The following is an 18910-nucleotide window of genomic DNA, read 5'->3' as shown; positions in this document are numbered from 1 at the left end:
GTACTTGACACTGGACTTCAGGCATTTTGGCATTTCCTTCTCCCCAGTCTTCCTCCAGACTCTGGCACCTTGATTTCCGAAAACAGTACTTTGGACCACTGAGCAACAGTCCAGTGCTGCTTCTCTGTAGCCCAGGTCAGGCGCTTCTGCCGCTGTTTCTGGTTCAAAAGTGGCTTGACCTGGGGAATGCGGCACCTGTAGCCCATTTCCTGCACACGCCTGTGCACGGTGGCTCTGGATGTTTCTACTCCAGACTCAGTCCACTGCTTCCGCAGGTCCCCCAAGGTCTGGAATCGGCCCTTCTCCACAATCTTCCTCAGGGTCCGGTCACCTCTTCTCGTTGTGCAGCGTTTTCTGCCACACTTTTTCCTTCCCACAGACTTCCCACTGAGGTGCCTTGATACAGTACTCTGGGAACAGCCTATTCGTTCAGAAATTTCTTTCTGTGTCTTACCCTCTTGCTTGAGGGTGTCAATGATGGCCTTCTGGACAGCAGTCAGGTCGGCAGTCTTACCCATGATTGCAGTTTTGAGTAATGAACCAGGCTGGGAGTTTTTAAAAGCCTCAGGAATCTTTTGCAGGTGTTTAGAGTTAATTCGTTGATTCAGATGATTAGGTTAATAGCTCGTTTAGAGAACCTTTTCATGATATGCTAATTTTTTAAGATAGGAATTTTGGGTTTTCATGAGCTGTATGCCAAAATCATCAGTATTAAAACAATAAAAGACCTGAAATATTTCAGTTGGTGTGCAATGAATCTAAAATATATGAAAGTTTAATTTTTATCATTACATTATGGAAAATAATGAACTTTATCACAATATGCTAATTTTTTGAGAAGGACCTGTATAAGAAGTGCATTTCAGATTCTATGTAATGTTTCAGCATGAAACTCAATGTATCACGCTGCACACAAAGCATTCTGTATACTAATTAGTGATGTCGCTAATTTAAGCAGTGAGTGTTTGATATTCTAATCAAGTTATGGTATCCATAACAAAAATACATTGCATAATTGTACCTTAACAATAACTGCTGCTACATGCATAAATAAATAAATAAATAAATAAAACACTGCATAATTGCACCTTACTATGACTGCTACTACTAAACTTAAACAGTTTAGCTTTTTAGATGTGAAGCACATCATGTGGAACTTCTGTAACCCATATTGAGAACCCATAGTATAGGGGGTTTAATAACTGGGTGTAAAATCAAGGCTTTTGCCTTTTCCTAGTAAGGACCAGATTTTACGTAAAAAAGCGAAAACCAAGCAAAACCAAGCAAAAATTGGTTACTTGAGATGAAAATAGCTCACTAAAGTACAATTTATGACGGACTCAGATTAGCTAAATTAATTATTTTCATTAAACTACTCCCTACTTACTGAACTATGACTGATTTGGGAACAGCTAAAGTATTAACTGTTACCACAGGGGGGCGCGGTTTCGCAAAATATATTTTATTTAGTATTCCCACTGAAGATAATCCGGATTAAACACCACCCGCAGCTAGTTTCTATGTGAAAGGCTCCGTTTGAAGAAAATACCTACTCGGGTAAAAGTATTATAGATATTAGCCAGGAGAGGCTAAAAAGGAAGGCAATCCTGGAAGGAGCTGGAGGACAGAAGATATGTACACATCATGGTTTTTATGTAACCAGTGTGAGATGTGAGGAGATGGCTCAGGCGGGGAAAGAACCGAAACCGACGAACCGCGTCGTGCTAGTCAAAAGAATCATAATGAAAGATGACAGCAATCCGGTAAGACAAAATAACAACTATTGAAGTGTGTATGTTATTAATGTTACATAATAAACATCTAAATAAGCTGTTAAATGCTGGCTTGTCTGATAGCAGCCTAGTTCCATCGTTAGTGTACGGATAATTTCCCCACCCGTTTTCAGGTAGTGCCCTCCTACATGGCTGTGTCGTAGAGCACTGATGGATCACTCAACTGTCCAATCAGCGAAAGTTTTAAAGGTTCCGTCATTCGATCGCAGAATACGGAATTTTTGGAATATGGGTGCGAAAAACAAAGGGGGATGCATTTACACATACTATACTAGATAGTACGTAAAAGCAGTATGGTGGTGTTTTTATTTTGAGATAATATTCAATGCGTAATATGCTATTTGAGAAAAAACATTAGGATTAGCTGCTTCTTTTAGTGAACTGACAAAGCGTTTGTTAATGAATACGTTGTTAGTATTTTTCTCCTGATGATGTGGGGGTTACCTGCTAGTTCTCTCCAGTCACCATTTTGAAAGTTCGTTCAGAATGACAGCAAAACGCTATTGACGTAGTATGTATCAGAGAGGGTCATTGATAAACCATAGTTTTTCAGACATTTCAAGGATATAAATAACCAAAATATATTGTAGTCATCACTTTCGCAATAATACAACGCACAGACGTTTGATATTACATAACACATATTTGAGTCGTTTTTTTGAACCGGTTCGTTTTTATGAATCAGATTACAGGTTCAGTTGAATTGATTTTATGCAGCGCCTCAACGCATTGTTTACAAAATAATAATTCTTTTTACAATTGATCTCCCTGCGTGGGTTTCCTCCTGGAGCTCCGGTTTTCTCCCACAGTCCAAAGACATGCTAGTGAAGTGAACTGGAGAAAATTGTCCTTGACTGTGTTTGACATTTAAGACTTGATTTGATTCGTTGTATTAAATCAGTCGAACCGGTTTATAGGTCCAGTTGAATCAAACTGTTTGTAGCCAATTAATGCTCTTTGGTGTTAGTATGGTGTTCCTTAATAAATTGTCCAGGTTTGTGTATGTGTAGCCTAGTGGTTGAGGTATTTGACTAGTAATTAAAAGGTTGCTGGTTCAAGCCCCACCACGGCCAGGTTGTCACTGATTATAAACTAAGCCTACTATACAGATTAACTTCATGGGTATACAATTACTGACTGTATCCCAGCTCTAAATACTTTGCCACTGTCTGTATCACATTTAGCAATCGAATAGGACCCCTATAATACCCCAGGTGACCAGACGATGATTAAGCGATCGACCATTCTCAGCACTCCATTGATACTGACATGGTAATGACATGGTTAGGTGTGCAGCAGTTTAAACTTACTGTTCTCTTTAATAGGAACAACTTCCCTGTTAGCTGTTGTTGTATGTGTACAGTTACAGACTAAAGCTTTCAAGCTGTTATACTGTTAAGCTGTTTTCCTGCAGTCTTTATCTGTGCTTTTGGCTCCTATTTTTGGTTAGAGCACTGTTCTTCTCATTGACATTGAGGTGTTTAAAATCCCAACAACATTGCTGCACCTACTACTCTAACACAACTGATACACACATCACCATGTCGATACCATGTTCCTACCATGTTAGTGTCATTGCAGTTCTGAGAATGGTCCAGTTACCAAAGTAACTATATTAAAACTAAAATAAAATAAAATAATTGTATGTAGGGGCTTCTTTGGGAGTCCCTTTTAATTGATAAATGGAGTGCAGACAGTGACAAAGTGTACAGAGCAACAGATGGGCTATAGTTAGTAATTGTATACCCTCAAAGTTCATCTGTATGGTAGGTGTGGCTTATAAAATAATCAATGCGTGTACATGCCAGTTAGGTGTACCTAATAATGTCCTTGTGAACTGAATATATACACACTCTGCTAAACCCACTCTCTGCTGACTCCCACCTAGGGCTGTCGCGCTAACCGCAATTTTGAAATATCGCGGTATAGACCAGCCAACCGCAGGGCATGCCAAGCAACCGCAACATCGCGATATTCACGTTTTTTCTTTCTTTCTTTTTTCTCTTTTTTTTTGTTGCAGGGTCCATCTTGTTTTACGTTTACATTCGGGCGTAATAAATGTTAAATAAATTCATAATGAAAATGAGCTAAGAGCGTAATTTTCCTGCCAACTGTTCGCATCCGTTGCTGCTGTCAGGCTTTGTGTTTTAAAATGTAAACAATCGCAACATGAATTATAGGCAAGTTTATTAATGATTAAATTGAGTTCATACTCAATAAAATACTTGTAATTTAGACTATATTTAAACACCCTCTGCGTACTAAAACACTTAATGACGGTTAATATGGCATTGCAGCCTGCAAATATTCTCTTGCTGGCTTGCTGGGATGATTTAAATGAATTTTTTCGTTGAATAAAAATGTATTGAAACGAATAATAACTTAAAATGTAGTATATATTGTTATGTTAATTATAACTACTAAATAGATAGTTAATAGTGGCTCGATAACCAGGCTAGATTTGCTTTGCTCTGTAAAGTCGCATGCAGGATCAGTACACGTGTATTAGTGCAACATCGGTAACGTCGGGAACATCGCTACCCAACTCAGATCCTCTCTAAACCACATCAGATGAACATGTTGGTTCTTCTAGCGCGCATGATAACGCAGGTTTAAACTCTTACAGACTTTATTCTTTATTCTATTTTTTTTTTTTTACCATATTTTGATTAGATGAGCATTTAAAATATTTAGCCTAAACTCTTTTTTTTCGTTTCACAGTGTATATCTAGCCTAGGCTAGAAGCTTAATTTAAACCTTTTTTTAATAGAGAAAAGACGCGCATCCCTGCTCTGTTCTGTATTTAACATTAAACACGCGTTTCATTGGTCTTAAAGCTGTCTCATCTTTGTCATTATAAAGCAATAATATACCGAATCGTGGTCTAACAATAGAGCTTGTTTATATAGCTCTAAAATCCAGATAAATTAAGTAATTTTCAAAAACAAAAAACAAATGGCGATATCACCGCATACCGCGATATTAAGACAGGCTGAATATCGCAAGGGGAAATTCTCTCACCGCGACAGCCCTACTCCCACCCTAACCGAGGAGAGGCACAGACTATCACGTGCCTCCAATTACACTTGAGCAGTTGCTGACAGCTTCTTTCGCATGGGTCTTACAGAGAGCACCATCATATACGGAGAATCAGGCACTACTATCGTGCAGAAGCCTGGTCCAGCCAGCAGAGGCCGCAGTTGCAGCAGCAATGAGAAACTCATTTGATCATTCTTTCCCTCAAGACACAGCCAGTCATCTGTGTGGTTGCACGGCTGGTCGATAGTACAGTTGAGATTCAAACTCCAGAGCTTTGTGGTGGCGGGCTAGTGCATCAGCTCTTGTACAACCGTAATTTCTTTCTGTTAGTAGCTAATTTTAAATGCTTTGGGTGTCCGTATGATATTTGAGTGTCTGTATTTCAGATGCAGCAAGGAATCGGAAAGCCGAGTGTATACCATGCGGTGGTTGTCATATTCCTTGAGTTCTTTGCATGGGGGCTGCTCACAACACCAATGCTTACCGTAAGTCCTCTTACTTCAACGACTGTCTTACCATGTTTATTTATGTGTTTTCACCACACATTTCTGACAAGTTGCTATTTCGCTTTAGGTTCTACATGAAACCTTCCCACAGCACACGTTCCTCATGAACGGCCTAATTCAGGGAGTGAAGGTGAGAATCAAGGGAGAGAATTATTTTTGGCAGCCATCTCTTCAATGTCCCTGATAGCTAAAAGTGTGTGATTTATCTCATCAGGGTCTGCTGTCTTTCATGAGCGCTCCTTTAATCGGTGCTTTATCAGATGTGTGGGGCAGGAGATCTTTCCTCCTGGTGACAGTGTTTTTCACTTGTGCACCCATTCCTTTGATGAGACTCAGCCCATGGTATGTGCTTTACTGTCTCCTTCTCTTTAGTCTCTCTTAATACACAATATGGCCAATGTGGAAACCTCCTCCTTATTTTTTCAGATGTTTCAGACACGTCTTGCTAACAGGCATGTAAAATCAAAATATAAAATACACCAAGAGTTTCATAATAACACGTTTTCATGCTTTATTTAAAGAAAAACAGCATAACATAGTGAACATAGCAGTCATGAAAACTGACAGATGTGTTGGTTTGATGTAAATAGTGTAGACCAGGGTTTTTCAAACTTTTTTTAAGCGACCCATATTTTGTCCATGATTTTTACCGCAACCCAGGCAACACAAACAATGCACCAAAAAGAAATACAAAACAAAACTTCATGAATGAAAATGGTGGCAATCTGGTCCTACTGTGGTTTACAAGATATAATGTAAAGCTTCCACAAGGGGGTGTTCATGTACAAGTTCATTTAATGTTTATGTGCCTTTTAAAGTTTATTTAATCATTATTATTTTTCTCTGTGACCCATTTTTTTGGCAGGGTTTTAAAAACCCTGGTGTAGATGAATGCTGGCCATTCTTGGTTTCAAACATTTGTAGGGCCCCAGAAAATAATTGTAGTTTACCACCGCTTTATCATGGTCAGGGTTGTGGTGTGTCCGATTTCCTCAGAATCACTGGGTGCAATGTAGTAATACACTTTGGACTGGACTCTTATTTTATCATGGGGACTGGGCCAACTCCCTTTTTCAGACTTTCCCAGGCAGGTCTATATGTAGATGAATGGCCGGCTGATAGCACAGCTATGGATTCAAACACTGGATTCATAGCAGTAGTGGGCTAGCACAATTTACTGCTGCATCTCCCAAGTGCCACAGTTTTATTTATTTATTTTAATATACAGGTGCTGGTCATAAAATTAGAATATCATGAAAAAGTTGATTTATTTCAGTAATTCCATTCAAAAAGTGAAACTTGTATATTATATTCATTCATTACAAATAGACTGATATATTTCAAATGTTTATTTATTTTAATGTTGATGATTATAACTGACAACTAATGAAAACCCCAAATTCAGTATCTCAGAAAATTAGAATATTGTGACAAGGTACAATAACGAAGACACCTGGTGCCACACTCTAATCAGCTAATTAACTCAAAACACCTGCAAAGGCCTTTAAATGGTCTCTCAGTCTAGTTCTGTAGGCAACACAATCATGGGGAAGACTGCTGACTTGACAGTTGTCCAAAAGACGACCATTGACACCTTGCACAAGGAGGGCAAGACACAAAAGGTCATTGCTAAAGAGGCTGGCTGTTCACAGAGCTCTGTGTCCAAGCACATTAATAGAGAGGCGAAGGGAAGGAAAAGATGTGGTAGAAAAAAGTGTACAAGCAATAGGGATAACCACACCCTGGAGAGGATTGTGAAACAAAACCCATTCAAAAATGTGGGGTAGATTCACAAAGAGTGGACTGCAGCTGGAGTCAGTGCTTCAAGAACCACCACGCACAGACGTATGCAAGACATGGGTTTCAGCTAACGCATTCCTTGTGTCAAGCCACTCTTGAACAAGAGACAACGTCAGAAGCGTCTCGCCTGGGCTAAAGACAAAAAGGCTGCTGAGTGGTCCAAAGTTATGTTCTCTGATGAAAGTAAATTTTGCATTACCTTTGGAAATCAAGGTCCCAGAGTCTGGAGGAAGAGAGGAGAGGCACAGAATCCACGTTGCTTGAGGTCCAGTGTAAAGTTTCCACAGTCAGTGATGGTTTGGAGTGCCATGTCATCTGCTGGTGTTGGTCCACTGTGTTTTCTGAGGTCCAAGGTCAACGCAGCCGTCTACCAGGAAGTTTTAGAGCACTTCATGCTTCCTGCTGCTGACTAACTTTATGGAGATGCAGATTTCATTTTCCAACAGGACTTGGCACCTGCACACAGTGCCAAAGTTACCAGTACCTGGTTTAAGGACCATGGTATCCCTGTTCTTAATTGGCCAGCAAACTCGCCTGACCTTAACCCCATAGAAAATCTATGGGGTATTGGGAAGAGGAAGATGCGATACGCCAGACCCAACAATTCAGAAGAGCTGAAGGCCACTATCAGAGCAACCTGGGCTCTCATAACACCTGAGCAGTGCCACAGACTGATGGACTCCATGCCACGCCGCATTGCTGCAGTAATCCAGGCAAAAGGAGCCCCAACTAAGTATTGAGTGCTGTACATGCTCATACTTTTCATGCTCATACTTTTCAGTTGGCCAACATTTCTAAAAATCCTTTTTTTGTATTGGTCTTAAGTAATATTCTAATTTTCTGAGATACTGAATTTGGGGTTTTCATTAGTTGTCAGTTATAATCATCAACATTAAAAGAAATAAACATTTGAAATATATCAGTCTGTGTGTAATGAATGAATATAATATACAAGTTTCACTTTTTGAATGGAATTACTGAAATAAATCAACTTTTTCATGATATTCTAATTGTAAGACCAGCACCTGTATTTTTAGTGCTTTAAGAGTGTTTGGGTGGTGCAGCAGCAATGAACACCGATCAGCCATAACATTAAGACCACCTCATTGTTTCTACACACATTGTCCATTTTATCGGCTTCACTTACCATATAGAGGCACTTTGTAGTTCTACAATTACTGACTGTAGTCCACCTGTTTCTCTGCATGCTTTGTTAGCCCCCTTTCATACTGTTCTTCAATGGTCAGGACCCCCACAGGACCACTACAGAGTTGGTATTATTTGGGTGTTGGGTCATTCTCAGCACTGCAGTGACACTGACATGGTGGTGGTGTGTTAGTGTGTGTTGTGATGGTATGAGTGGATAAGACACAGCAGCGCTGATGGAGTTTTTAAACACCTCATTGTCACTACTGGACTAAGAATAGTCCACCAACCAAAAATATCCAGCCAACAGCACCCTGTAGGCAGCATCCTGTGACCACTGATGAAGGTCCAGAAGATGACCAACTCAAACAGCAGCAATGGATGAGTTGATCGTCTCTGACTTTACATCTACAAGGTAAACCAACTAGGTAGGTGTGTCTAATAGAGTGGACAGTGAGTGGACATGGTATTTAAATACTCCAGCAGCATTGCTGTGTCTGATCCACTCATACCAGCACAACCCACACTAACACACCACCACCATGTCAGTGTCACTGCAGTGCTGAGAATCAAGTCAAGTCAAGTCAAGTCAACTTTATTTATATAGCGCTTTTTACAATATACATTGTCTCAAAGCAACTTTACAAAATCCAGGACCAACAGATACAAAAACCCCTGTTGAGCAAGCCGAGGGCGACTGTGGCAAGGAAAAACTCCCTGAAAATTACAGGAAGAAACCTTGAGAGGAACCAGACTCAGCAGGGCCCATCCTTCTTGGGTGGCCTGGAGGATACTTTTTAATTTTTTTTATTTATTTTTTTTTATTTTTATTTTATTATATTTTTTTTATTACCCCTTTTTCTCCCCTTTTTAGCGCATCCAATTGTTCAATTAGCATCGTGCTTCCTCTCTGTCTATGCCGAACCCTGCCCTGACGGAGGTGATTGAAGCTAACCCGTATCCCCTCCGAAACACGAGCAGCAGCCAGATGCATCTTTGCCAACCACACATTGACGAGTTTTTGGCGCCACCTAGCGTTGCATGCGGAGAGACACACCCTAAGGGCACCCTCATCCCATCTCTGTGTAAGCGCCTCAAATCAGCCGGCAGAGAACGCAATCGCATTCTGACAGAGAGAGACCCACATCCGGTTCTTTGTCCCACCCCCCACATGAGCAACCGGCCAATCGTTGCTTATATAGCCACTCAGCTTCGAACCGGTAAAGCAAGGCTGGATTCGATACCACGCTTCTCAGAATCCAGCCCTGGTTGCAGCGCGTTTCTTTTTACCGCTGCGCCACCTGAGCGGCGAGGATACTTTAAATAAATACACGATTTACACAAATCATACAAACACAGAATTAAATGATCTAAAAGTCATAACTGGTAATAAATAGATAAATAAACAATTAAATAATAATAGAGTTGTTATCTGCTCTAGTCTTCAATAAAGTCTGTAGTGATTTCTTGTCGTTGCAATTACTCCAGACCCGTCACATCTGACAGGAGCAGCATCGTTGTCCCGGCAGTCTCGACTTTAATCCTTAACCTCGGTGGGTAAACAGGTTTCCATCAGAATGCCCTCGGGGTAAAACAACAGAGAATGTAGTTAATAATGTACAATGCTAGTTGACAAACAGTTTTACAGAGAGTTTTAGACTCCGGCAGCCCTAATTATTACAGCATAACTAAAAGGGAGAGCAAGCAGGTAACAAGGTCATGAAGGCTTTCACAGGACATCAGCGCCCATCTCCCCACCGTCATCAAACCTGAGTGATCGGACAAGAGAGGCAGGACGACAGCAACCCAACATCCCTGATCACCACAAGTTTCTATGACAAAGAACCCCCAAGCTCTGCGCCTTTGTCTATACTAATCAAAAGCCTGAGAAAATAAATATGTTTTCAGTCTAGACTTAAACATTGAGACTGTGTCCGAATCCTGAACAGAGGCAGGAAGATTATTCCAAAGTTGTGGAGCTTTGTAAGAAAACGCTCTTCCACCAGCCGTGATCTTTTTAATTCTAGGAACTATAAGTAACCCTGCATCTTGTGAACGAAGTGGACGTGCTGGGTTGTAGTAATTAATAAACTCACTCAGATACTGTGGAGCCAGACCATGTAGCGCTTTATAAGTTAGTAAAAGTATTTTGTAATCAATGCGAAATTTAACTGGCAGCCAGTGTAGAGACGATAGAACAGGAGTAATATGGTCAAATTTTTTAGTTCTAGTTAGCACTCGAGCTGCTGCATTTTGAACTAACTGGAGTTTGTTTAAGGATCTACCAGAGCATCCAGTTAGAAGAGCATTACAATAATCTAACCGAGAAGTTATAAACGCATGGATCAGTTTTTCGGCGTCATTAACAGATAGTATATTTCTTATTTTAGAAATGTTACGCAAATGATAGAAAGCAACTCTAGCAATATTATTAACGTGTGTATTAAATGAGAGATCTGAATCTATTGTGACACCTAAGTTTTTTACATCTGGGCTGGGAGTAACAGAGAACGTGTTTAAGTTTAGCACCAGGTTAGACAACTTGTCTCTTGCAGCTTTAGAGCCAACAAGTAAAACCTCAGTTTTATCTGATCCACCACCCAAATAATACCTGCTCTGTGGTGGTCCTGATCATTGAAGAACAGGGTGAAAGCAGGCTAAAAAATGCAGAGAAACAAATGGACTGCAGTCAGTAATTGTAGAACTACAAAGTGCTTCTATATGGTAAGTGGAGCTGATAAAATGGACAGTGAGTGTAGAAACAAGGAGGTGGTTTTAATGTTATGGCTGATCAGTGTACATTAGCCCACTACTTCTGAGATCAATGGTTCTAATCTCTGCAGGGCTACAGACATCACATACTATTTCCGAAGGTGGTGGGTGGCTCAACAGCCTAGCCATTGGCAGGTGCATTTGTCAGTGCACTCTCAGTGCTGGTCCCAAGCTTGGACAAAAATAGGAGGGTTGCGTCAGAAAGGGCATTTGGCATAAAATTGTGCCAGGTCAGGTTTCGACCAGGATGATCCACATGACCAAGATGTTGCTTTTTATTTTTTAGGTGGTACTTTGCAATGATTTCCGTGTCCGGCGCTTTCTCTGTCACCTTTTCTGTCATCTTTGCGTATGTAGCGGACGTTACTGAGGAACGAGAAAGAAGCACTGCATATGGACTTGTGAGTGAATCCCTTAAATGTTTTTATGGTGGAACAATATTTATGTATGAAGATGATTGCTGATGCTAAGTATGCTGCAGGTGTGTTATAAACACCAGTAAAGTGGAAAATAGAAGCAGTTTATTGTGGCAAAGCTATGTATGAATGCTGGTGCTTTTTGAAGTAAAGGGCATGGTTATATGTAGAGCAGATGCACAAAAAGTGGTCATGTGACCACTTGGAAATGGTTGTTTCCTAGTCATTTAATTTCACATAAATATATCTTGAAGCCTACATCTAGCTGCATTGTTTTACCCCCTTGTTCTAGGTGTCAGCCACATTTGCAGCCAGTCTAGTGACCAGCCCCGCAATTGGTGCCTACCTCTCAACAAACTACGGGGATAATTTGGTGGTCCTAGTGGCCACGCTCATCGCCCTGGCTGATATCTGCTTTATTCTGCTGGCTGTGCCTGAGTCACTGCCTGATAAGATGAGACTGAACACCTGGGGAGCGCCAATCTCCTGGGAACAAGCTGACCCATTTGCTGTAAGTTTGTGTAATGGGGTGGGTGAGGCCCGCATCTGCGAGGTTGTGATATATGAACCCAATAGTGAGATATTTAACCAATGTAGAGCAATACTGTGATGTATGTATGATTCCCCTCCAAGTGTCAATCACAGTAGTAGTAATAGACATTTCTGACTGTCTAATATTTTCAAATTATTTTGCAGTCATTGAGGAAAGTGGGGAAGGACACAACTGTGATGCTAATCTGCATAACAGTTTTCCTGTCATACTTGCCAGAAGCGGGACAGTACTCCAGCTTTTTCCTTTATTTACGTCAGGTGAGCTCATTTAGGCTTTTTTGTTGTCTACTTGCTTAGACTAGGTTGCCAACAATTGTCAAAAAACAGTCAGGACTGGTTCAATAAAAGTGGTAAAATAAATATATTATTATAAATTTTGTGTATGTAATAATAGTGCTCTAATACAGTCACCACATTAAGCACCAAACACAACACCATTTATGTGTTATCTGGGGAATGGTCTTTTCTAGTGTTGCCACAATACTAAATCCATCCTTTTAAATTGACACCTGGATAAATGTCTTAGTACCACGTTATGGCTGTTGCCACGGCAAGTAGCTGACTCGCAGTCCAACTGCTCAGTTATACGGGGAGTCAGCTCCTTGCCGCTGCAACTGTGGCGCTGCTAACATTCCAACCAGTACGCAGGCATTTACCCTATCATGTTCAGGTTTTATGTATAAAACTCAGGAAGCAAGTAGCTTATTGGTTCTGGAAATGTTGGGAAGATGCCTTGTCTGTCTTCCCTATCAGTCATACAGTGCTAGCCACTCTTGACCTATGTGAGCATTAGGTATGTTGATTTACCCCATTACTTCATAACCAACCCGGAAGGAGGTGGTGCTTGTCTTGAGTGTCTGGGAGAAAAAAGGCATGTGCCTGTGCCAATGAAATATAATGAAACGTAATTGGGATGGTGGGTTATTATTTGTAAAAGGTAAAAAAAAATTCCAAAAAAGTTGATTTGGTTCTCTCCTGATGAACAGTGCTTTTTCTCTTTCACTCACAGGTCATTAACTTCTCACCTACAACAATTGCTGTGTTTATTGGAGTGGTGGGCATCCTCTCCATTGTGGCCCAGGTATTTCACTGATTGAATTATTCTGCTACAGCTTTCTACTATGTGCTTGTGTGAAGGATTTAGTGCAGCTTCATTGGGTTGGAAAGTCACGTTTACTGGCGATAGGGTGTGTGGTGTCACAAGGTAAACTTAAACTCAACAGGCAAACAAAAAAAAGCATTGACATATCAGAGCTAAGTAAAAGGAGTGCTGTTAAAATCTGGTGGTGCTGTCTGTGAAAAAAAATGACAGACTTGTGTCATAGAAGTTGTGCTGAATAATCTGTGCACCTACTTTCTTTGACAGTTTGTACTTTTTTGGCTGCATAATGCAGCACATTCAAGTACATCTTGGGATTTTTAAGCATGGCTTGGCACAGCAGAACATTAAATCTATAGAATACATCGGGATTTTCTGAGGCATCTGTGTTGTGCCATCCTTGCATCAAATGTTTTGGTCCACAATCTGCATCACACATCCATATGTTTTTAAAAGCTTTTAGAATGGGTCTGAGTTTCATCCTGGCTTTAAGGATGCCTTGCTTAACTTGCCACTGCATAACCTTTTTTTAAAAAAATTATATTTCTGCAATTTTCCCTTTTTGTCCCAATCTAGTCATATCCAATTATCCTGGTTTTATCTTTTCTCTGCTGCTGCAGATCGATCGCTTCTTTTTTACGTGCATTAGGCAGGTTTACAGGGATCAAAACCGCAGACGAAGAGTCCTGCACTGCTTTTCATTATTCCCTGTCTCTGTGCAGGCGCCATCAACCAGCCAGCAGAGGCCATAATTGCAGCAGTGATTAGGGAATGCCTCTGGCCTTGTTAGACTAAGACATTCAAAGGATTGTTTTTTTGTATCTTGGGAAATTCTTGCTGTTCTGAGAGCAAACGGGCGATGACGTGGTCAAGAATTATAGTGTACACTGTACATGGCAAAAGTATGGCAACACCTGACCACAAATGTCTTGGACATCCTATTTTAAGATGTGGGTTTTAATAAGGAGGATTTACACATTCCCACTTGAAAAGAGAAGAAGAAGCTATACTATGTGACATCTGCCAAGTGCCTGTCTCCATCAGGCATATTCTAATTGCCTGTCTCAGGTATTTACAAGAGCGGCAAAGACTTGCTTTTCCCAAACCATGAGAGAAATTTTCACTGATCCTGCCATGAATGTAACCAGTGTGTTGACATGGCGTTAAACCAATAAATAAGTAAATAAACAAACAAACAAATAATATGGAGGATTTATATAATACAGTAGAAACTTGATTTAATTGACTAAAAGTAGGGAGCACTGGTCTGTAAAATGCAATTGTCAGTAACAACAAGGTTTTTTTCCAAGGGGTGTGAAATTATATGAAAACACAGCACTGAGGTTCACAAAAGTACTGAACATGCTCACATGATCAACAGTAAAATGAGCAAATATGTAATGTAAAACCTTTAAATAAATATTAAAATTGGTGTACTGTACTACTGGGGAAGTTTTTATTTACCTTGTGTGATGGAGGATATGTTTTTTGCTGTGATCGTGTAGTGGGGACTCTATTAGTGGGAAGTATTTTTTTATTCTGAGTCTGAAGCACTGCTGGTAGCTTCTGGAGCTGTGCTGATGCATAACTAAGAACACCAAGACAAAGGCGAGTACAAAGCAAGCCTCCTGACAAAATAAAGCCTATCACCCATGTAAACAGAGATGTAAACCGAATTTTGTCAGTTAAACCCAAAATCTATTAAGTCAAGGTTCCACTGTACTTTGATGGGAAGAAATTTCTGAGCCTGGAACTTCCAGATAATGTCTTTTATTTATCATAAAAATGACAAGAAGGTTATCACCTGTGAGGTTTTTACAGTACAATAATAATGGTGTATTTTTTATGACCTGGCAGACACTATTCCTCACGCTGCTAATGCGGACCATTGGGAACAAGAACACGGTCCTTCTGGGGCTTGGGTTCCAGATTCTCCAACTGGCCTGGTACGGTTTCGGGTCTGAACCATGGTAAGTCACTCTCTTTTTTTGGGCTATCAGATTGCTGTTTCTTTATAATACATATATTTCTTAGTAACCCATGTATTCAAATAATTTGCCATTCACTTTATTAAGAGCTGTATATAGCCAGGCAATGGCAATATGTAAAAAATACTGTGCATTCTGACAGTTGCCAAAATGTTTCTGCTAACACTAAATCCCTTCCAAATTATTTCTGGCAGATGCACTGTAGTGCCTTGTTTCATTAGTTGTTCAACTTGCAATGCAAAAAATGGCAAGGTGGAAGCAAAGACTGATTTGATGATTTTTTTAGGATGATGTGGGCAGCTGGAGCCGTAGCTGCTATGTCCAGCATTACCTTCCCTGCAGTGAGTGCACTTGTCTCGCGTAGTGCTGACCCAGATCAACAAGGTAAGCCAACATTCCCTTAACTTGGTGTATTTAGAGTCGTTAGGGTCTCATATGAAGAGGATTACATTCTGCCATCTTTGGTTTATAGACACAGTTATCCCTCTTAAGTTTAGGACAGTGACCCAGGTTTACATGACATGTGACTCATTTTCATGAACCACTTTATCCTGGTCAGGGTCGCTGCTGGTCACCGGAAAACACTAGTTACAAGGAAAAAATTCCCTGGACAGGGTGCCAATTCATTACAATGCTTTGTCAGTTCTGTAGATCAGAATGGTCAGAGTGGTTTAAGCTGACATGATGGCTATGGTAACCCAAATAACCACTCTTAAATGGCACAGCACAATGAACCTTGAGGCAGATGGGCTATGACACACATCTGGATCCATTGTTGTCAGCTAAGAAAAGGACTCAGGCTGCAGTGGCTTACCCAAACTGAACAGTTTAAGATTGGAGGAATGTTGCTTGGACTAATGAAACTTAATTTCTACTTCATTGGCAGGGTCAAAATTTTGTGTAAACAGCCAATGCACCCTGTCTGCCTTGTTGTTTTATTGGCGTCTCACTGGCCTTCTCAGTCACCAGATCTGAATCCAATAGAGCACCTTTAGAATTTGCTAGAATGAGACATTTGCAGCATATAGAATCACATTTAATGATATTGGTGATGAGGGGAATGTGTCACAGCACACAGTGCATCGAACCCTGCTGTGTATGATGCTGCATAGTCACAGGCCAGTCACAGTGCCTATGCTAACTCCTGTCCACTGTTAAAAGCACCTGCAGTGGGAAGGCAGGCATAGAAACTAGCCATCAGAACATCGGAAGAAGGTCAACTTGTCTGACTAATGCTGTTTACCTTAAGATCATGGCATGTGTGCATTGTTTACCCGCAGAAGAGATGGCACCAGGATGCACTGTAGGATGATCTACCTAATAACATTCAGAAATCGAATGACCTGCTAGTAATGTCCTAGTATGTGATACATGCTAACTGGCTTTTTTGCATATTTTTAGGGCTAGTGCAAGGAATGATAACAGGCATTCGAGGCCTCTGTAATGGACTGGGCCCTGCGCTGTACGGCTTTATCTTTTTTCTATTTGATGTTGAACTAAATGGGATTGCACCGATGCAGGCTGACTACAATAGTCCTCTTCAGACTCCTACTGAGGTTAGTGCTTACATATACATTTTAAATGGACACCTGATCCTGATTGCTGACATGGAGACCAAGGACCAACTCAGTAATGCTAATTGGCAGTGTTGCATGTTGCATGAATGACAAGTGCCAACTTGGATTCATTCTGCAATACACAGTGGAGTCAGAAAGTGTTCAGGCTTCTTGAATTGTATCCTTAAAAATGTTTCTAGAACTCAATTGGAGTCCACCTGTTGCAATTTGAATTGATTGGACATGGTTTGGAAAGACACACAGCTGGGACCATTAGATAGATAGACAGATAGATTAGATACACTATATTGCCAAAAGTATTCACTCTCTGTCCTGGCGTTAATCCCGCAGTGCAGGGTCCGCTCTTGTGCACAGTCTTCTCCATTTGGCGCGATCTAAGATGTCTTCTGGCGCTGCGTTGACAAAAGTATTCACTCACCCATCCAAATCATTGAATTCAGGTGTTCCAATCATTTCCATGGCCACAGGTGTATAAAACCAAGCACCTCGGCATGCAGACTGCTTCTACAAACAATTATGAAAAAATGGGTCGCTCTCAGCTCAGTGAATTCCAGCGTGGTACCGTGATAGGATGCCACCTGTGCAACAAGTCCAGTTGTGAAATTTCCTCGCTACTAAATATTCCACAATCAACTGTCAGTGGTATTATAACAGAGTGGAAGCGAACCAAGAGATTTTGGACAATTTCATGCTCCCAGCTTTGTGGAAACAGTTTGGGGATGGCCCCTTCCTGTTCCAACATGACTGTTATAGCTGCAAAGGGTGGGCTGAGATCATATTAAACCCTATGGATTAAGAATGGGATGTCACTCAAGTTCATATGCGTGTGAAGGCAGACGAGCAAATACTTTTGGCAATATAGTGTAGATGGGTGTATGGATGGATAGGAAAATTGTGTGTAATTAAGTAAATAATTAAGTAAAAAAATAAGGGCTTACAATTTACACTGCATTGTCAGGAAATGCAGAGCCAAAATCCAAGCCATGAAGTCCAAGAAACTGTCTGGACTTCCCTGACATCTCTAATCAAATTTCTCTCCCCTAATATTTTAGTTGTTTTAGTACAACAAGCCACGTTAAGCTTCATTTTTCATGTTAAGTGTTGTTTGTACTGTTCGACTGTGTGTAAATCAGGTGAACTTTAAAAGATTGAAGTGCAGTGCAACAGTGCCAAAGCGGTTTTGCTGCTTCTCATGTGAAAGTACCCAAACCTCTATAACTTGACACGCCCACAGATGATGCCATGGTTCGCGCTGAAAAAACTAGTATTCTGTGGTGCCAGCCGCAAACGCTAGTTCGCTGTTTGGAACCTCATTTTTTTGGTGGAAACATGCTTTTCCACGTCGGTGGAAAAGGGGTATCTGAGTTGTCCGTCTGGTTAAATTAGTCATCAAAACAAGAAGTGCTTTGGTCATGGTGGAAAGAAATAATTCAGTGTATAGATTGGAGCTACTGGAATGGACAACTATGTCCGTGACACTCCATAAATCACTTTTTATGGCAGAGTAGCAAGAGTGGCCACTGTTAAGTACATACCATTTGACATTAAGAGCTCCAGAACTTATTCAGAGGAACAAAACTTTAGAAAAACAGCAGGTGTCACATACACACTTTGTAACCACTTCTGGCTATAAACTCGTCTGTCTTTCTGTTTTCTAGCGGGTAGCAGTGCCAGGCCCTCCTTTCCTGTTGGGCGCATGCACAGTGTTGGCAGCATTCATCGTTGCACTGTTCATCCCAGAACATCCTGAGACAAGCACCAAATTGTGCCAGGAGCTGAAGAGAAGCAGCAGCCTGACTGGGGCCCATGTCAACACACCTCTACCTGGCAGCGACGAGGACTTTGAGCCTTTGCTTGAGGACAGCACTGTGTGACAGCCAGCTTTCCATCCTGTCATAACGTCATCCACTTCTCAGAACGAGTGAGCAGTGCTGCTCCGCCTCAAACGCTATCATTAGGGGTTTTTTTTGTTTGTTGTTGTTTTAATATCAGTATGTTTAATCTTAAATTTTAAACCAAAGTTTTCCATCAACTTTTTTTTACTCTGTTTTGCCGCAGCATATCTATATGAAAGGATTTAAGGGCTTGAAGACAAGTCCAGTTGGACCTGCTGTAGCTAAAGTGGAGTGAAAATGTGCAATCGGGCTTGTGGAAAAGTTTGAGCAGCTATAATGGACTATTTTGTGTCTGTACATGCATCAGGTTAAATGGGCAAAGTGCAG

The 18910-nt window shown here is 40.8% G+C and overlaps 1 protein-coding gene across 1 annotated transcript; it reads left to right on the top strand.

Moving 5' to 3' along the window:
- Window positions 1-1494: 1494 nt before the first annotated feature.
- mfsd14ba (major facilitator superfamily domain containing 14Ba) lies at window positions 1495-18642 on the top strand. Its single transcript, XM_063013785.1, has 12 exons — window positions 1495-1763; window positions 5219-5317; window positions 5406-5468; window positions 5553-5680; window positions 11343-11457; window positions 11765-11983; window positions 12169-12282; window positions 13034-13105; window positions 14981-15093; window positions 15398-15495; window positions 16513-16667; window positions 18347-18642. Exons 1-12 carry the CDS (start codon window positions 1680-1682, stop codon window positions 18560-18562), a joined length of 1476 nt encoding a protein of 491 aa, XP_062869855.1. The 5' UTR covers window positions 1495-1679; the 3' UTR covers window positions 18563-18642.
- Window positions 18643-18910: the final 268 nt, after the last annotated feature.

Source organism: Trichomycterus rosablanca, chromosome 18 (genome assembly GCF_030014385.1).
Source record: "Trichomycterus rosablanca isolate fTriRos1 chromosome 18, fTriRos1.hap1, whole genome shotgun sequence".
NCBI lineage: Eukaryota > Metazoa > Chordata > Actinopteri > Siluriformes > Trichomycteridae > Trichomycterus > Trichomycterus rosablanca.
Note: the sequence above shows the minus strand (reverse complement) of the source record. Positions and strands in the feature narration are given on the sequence as shown.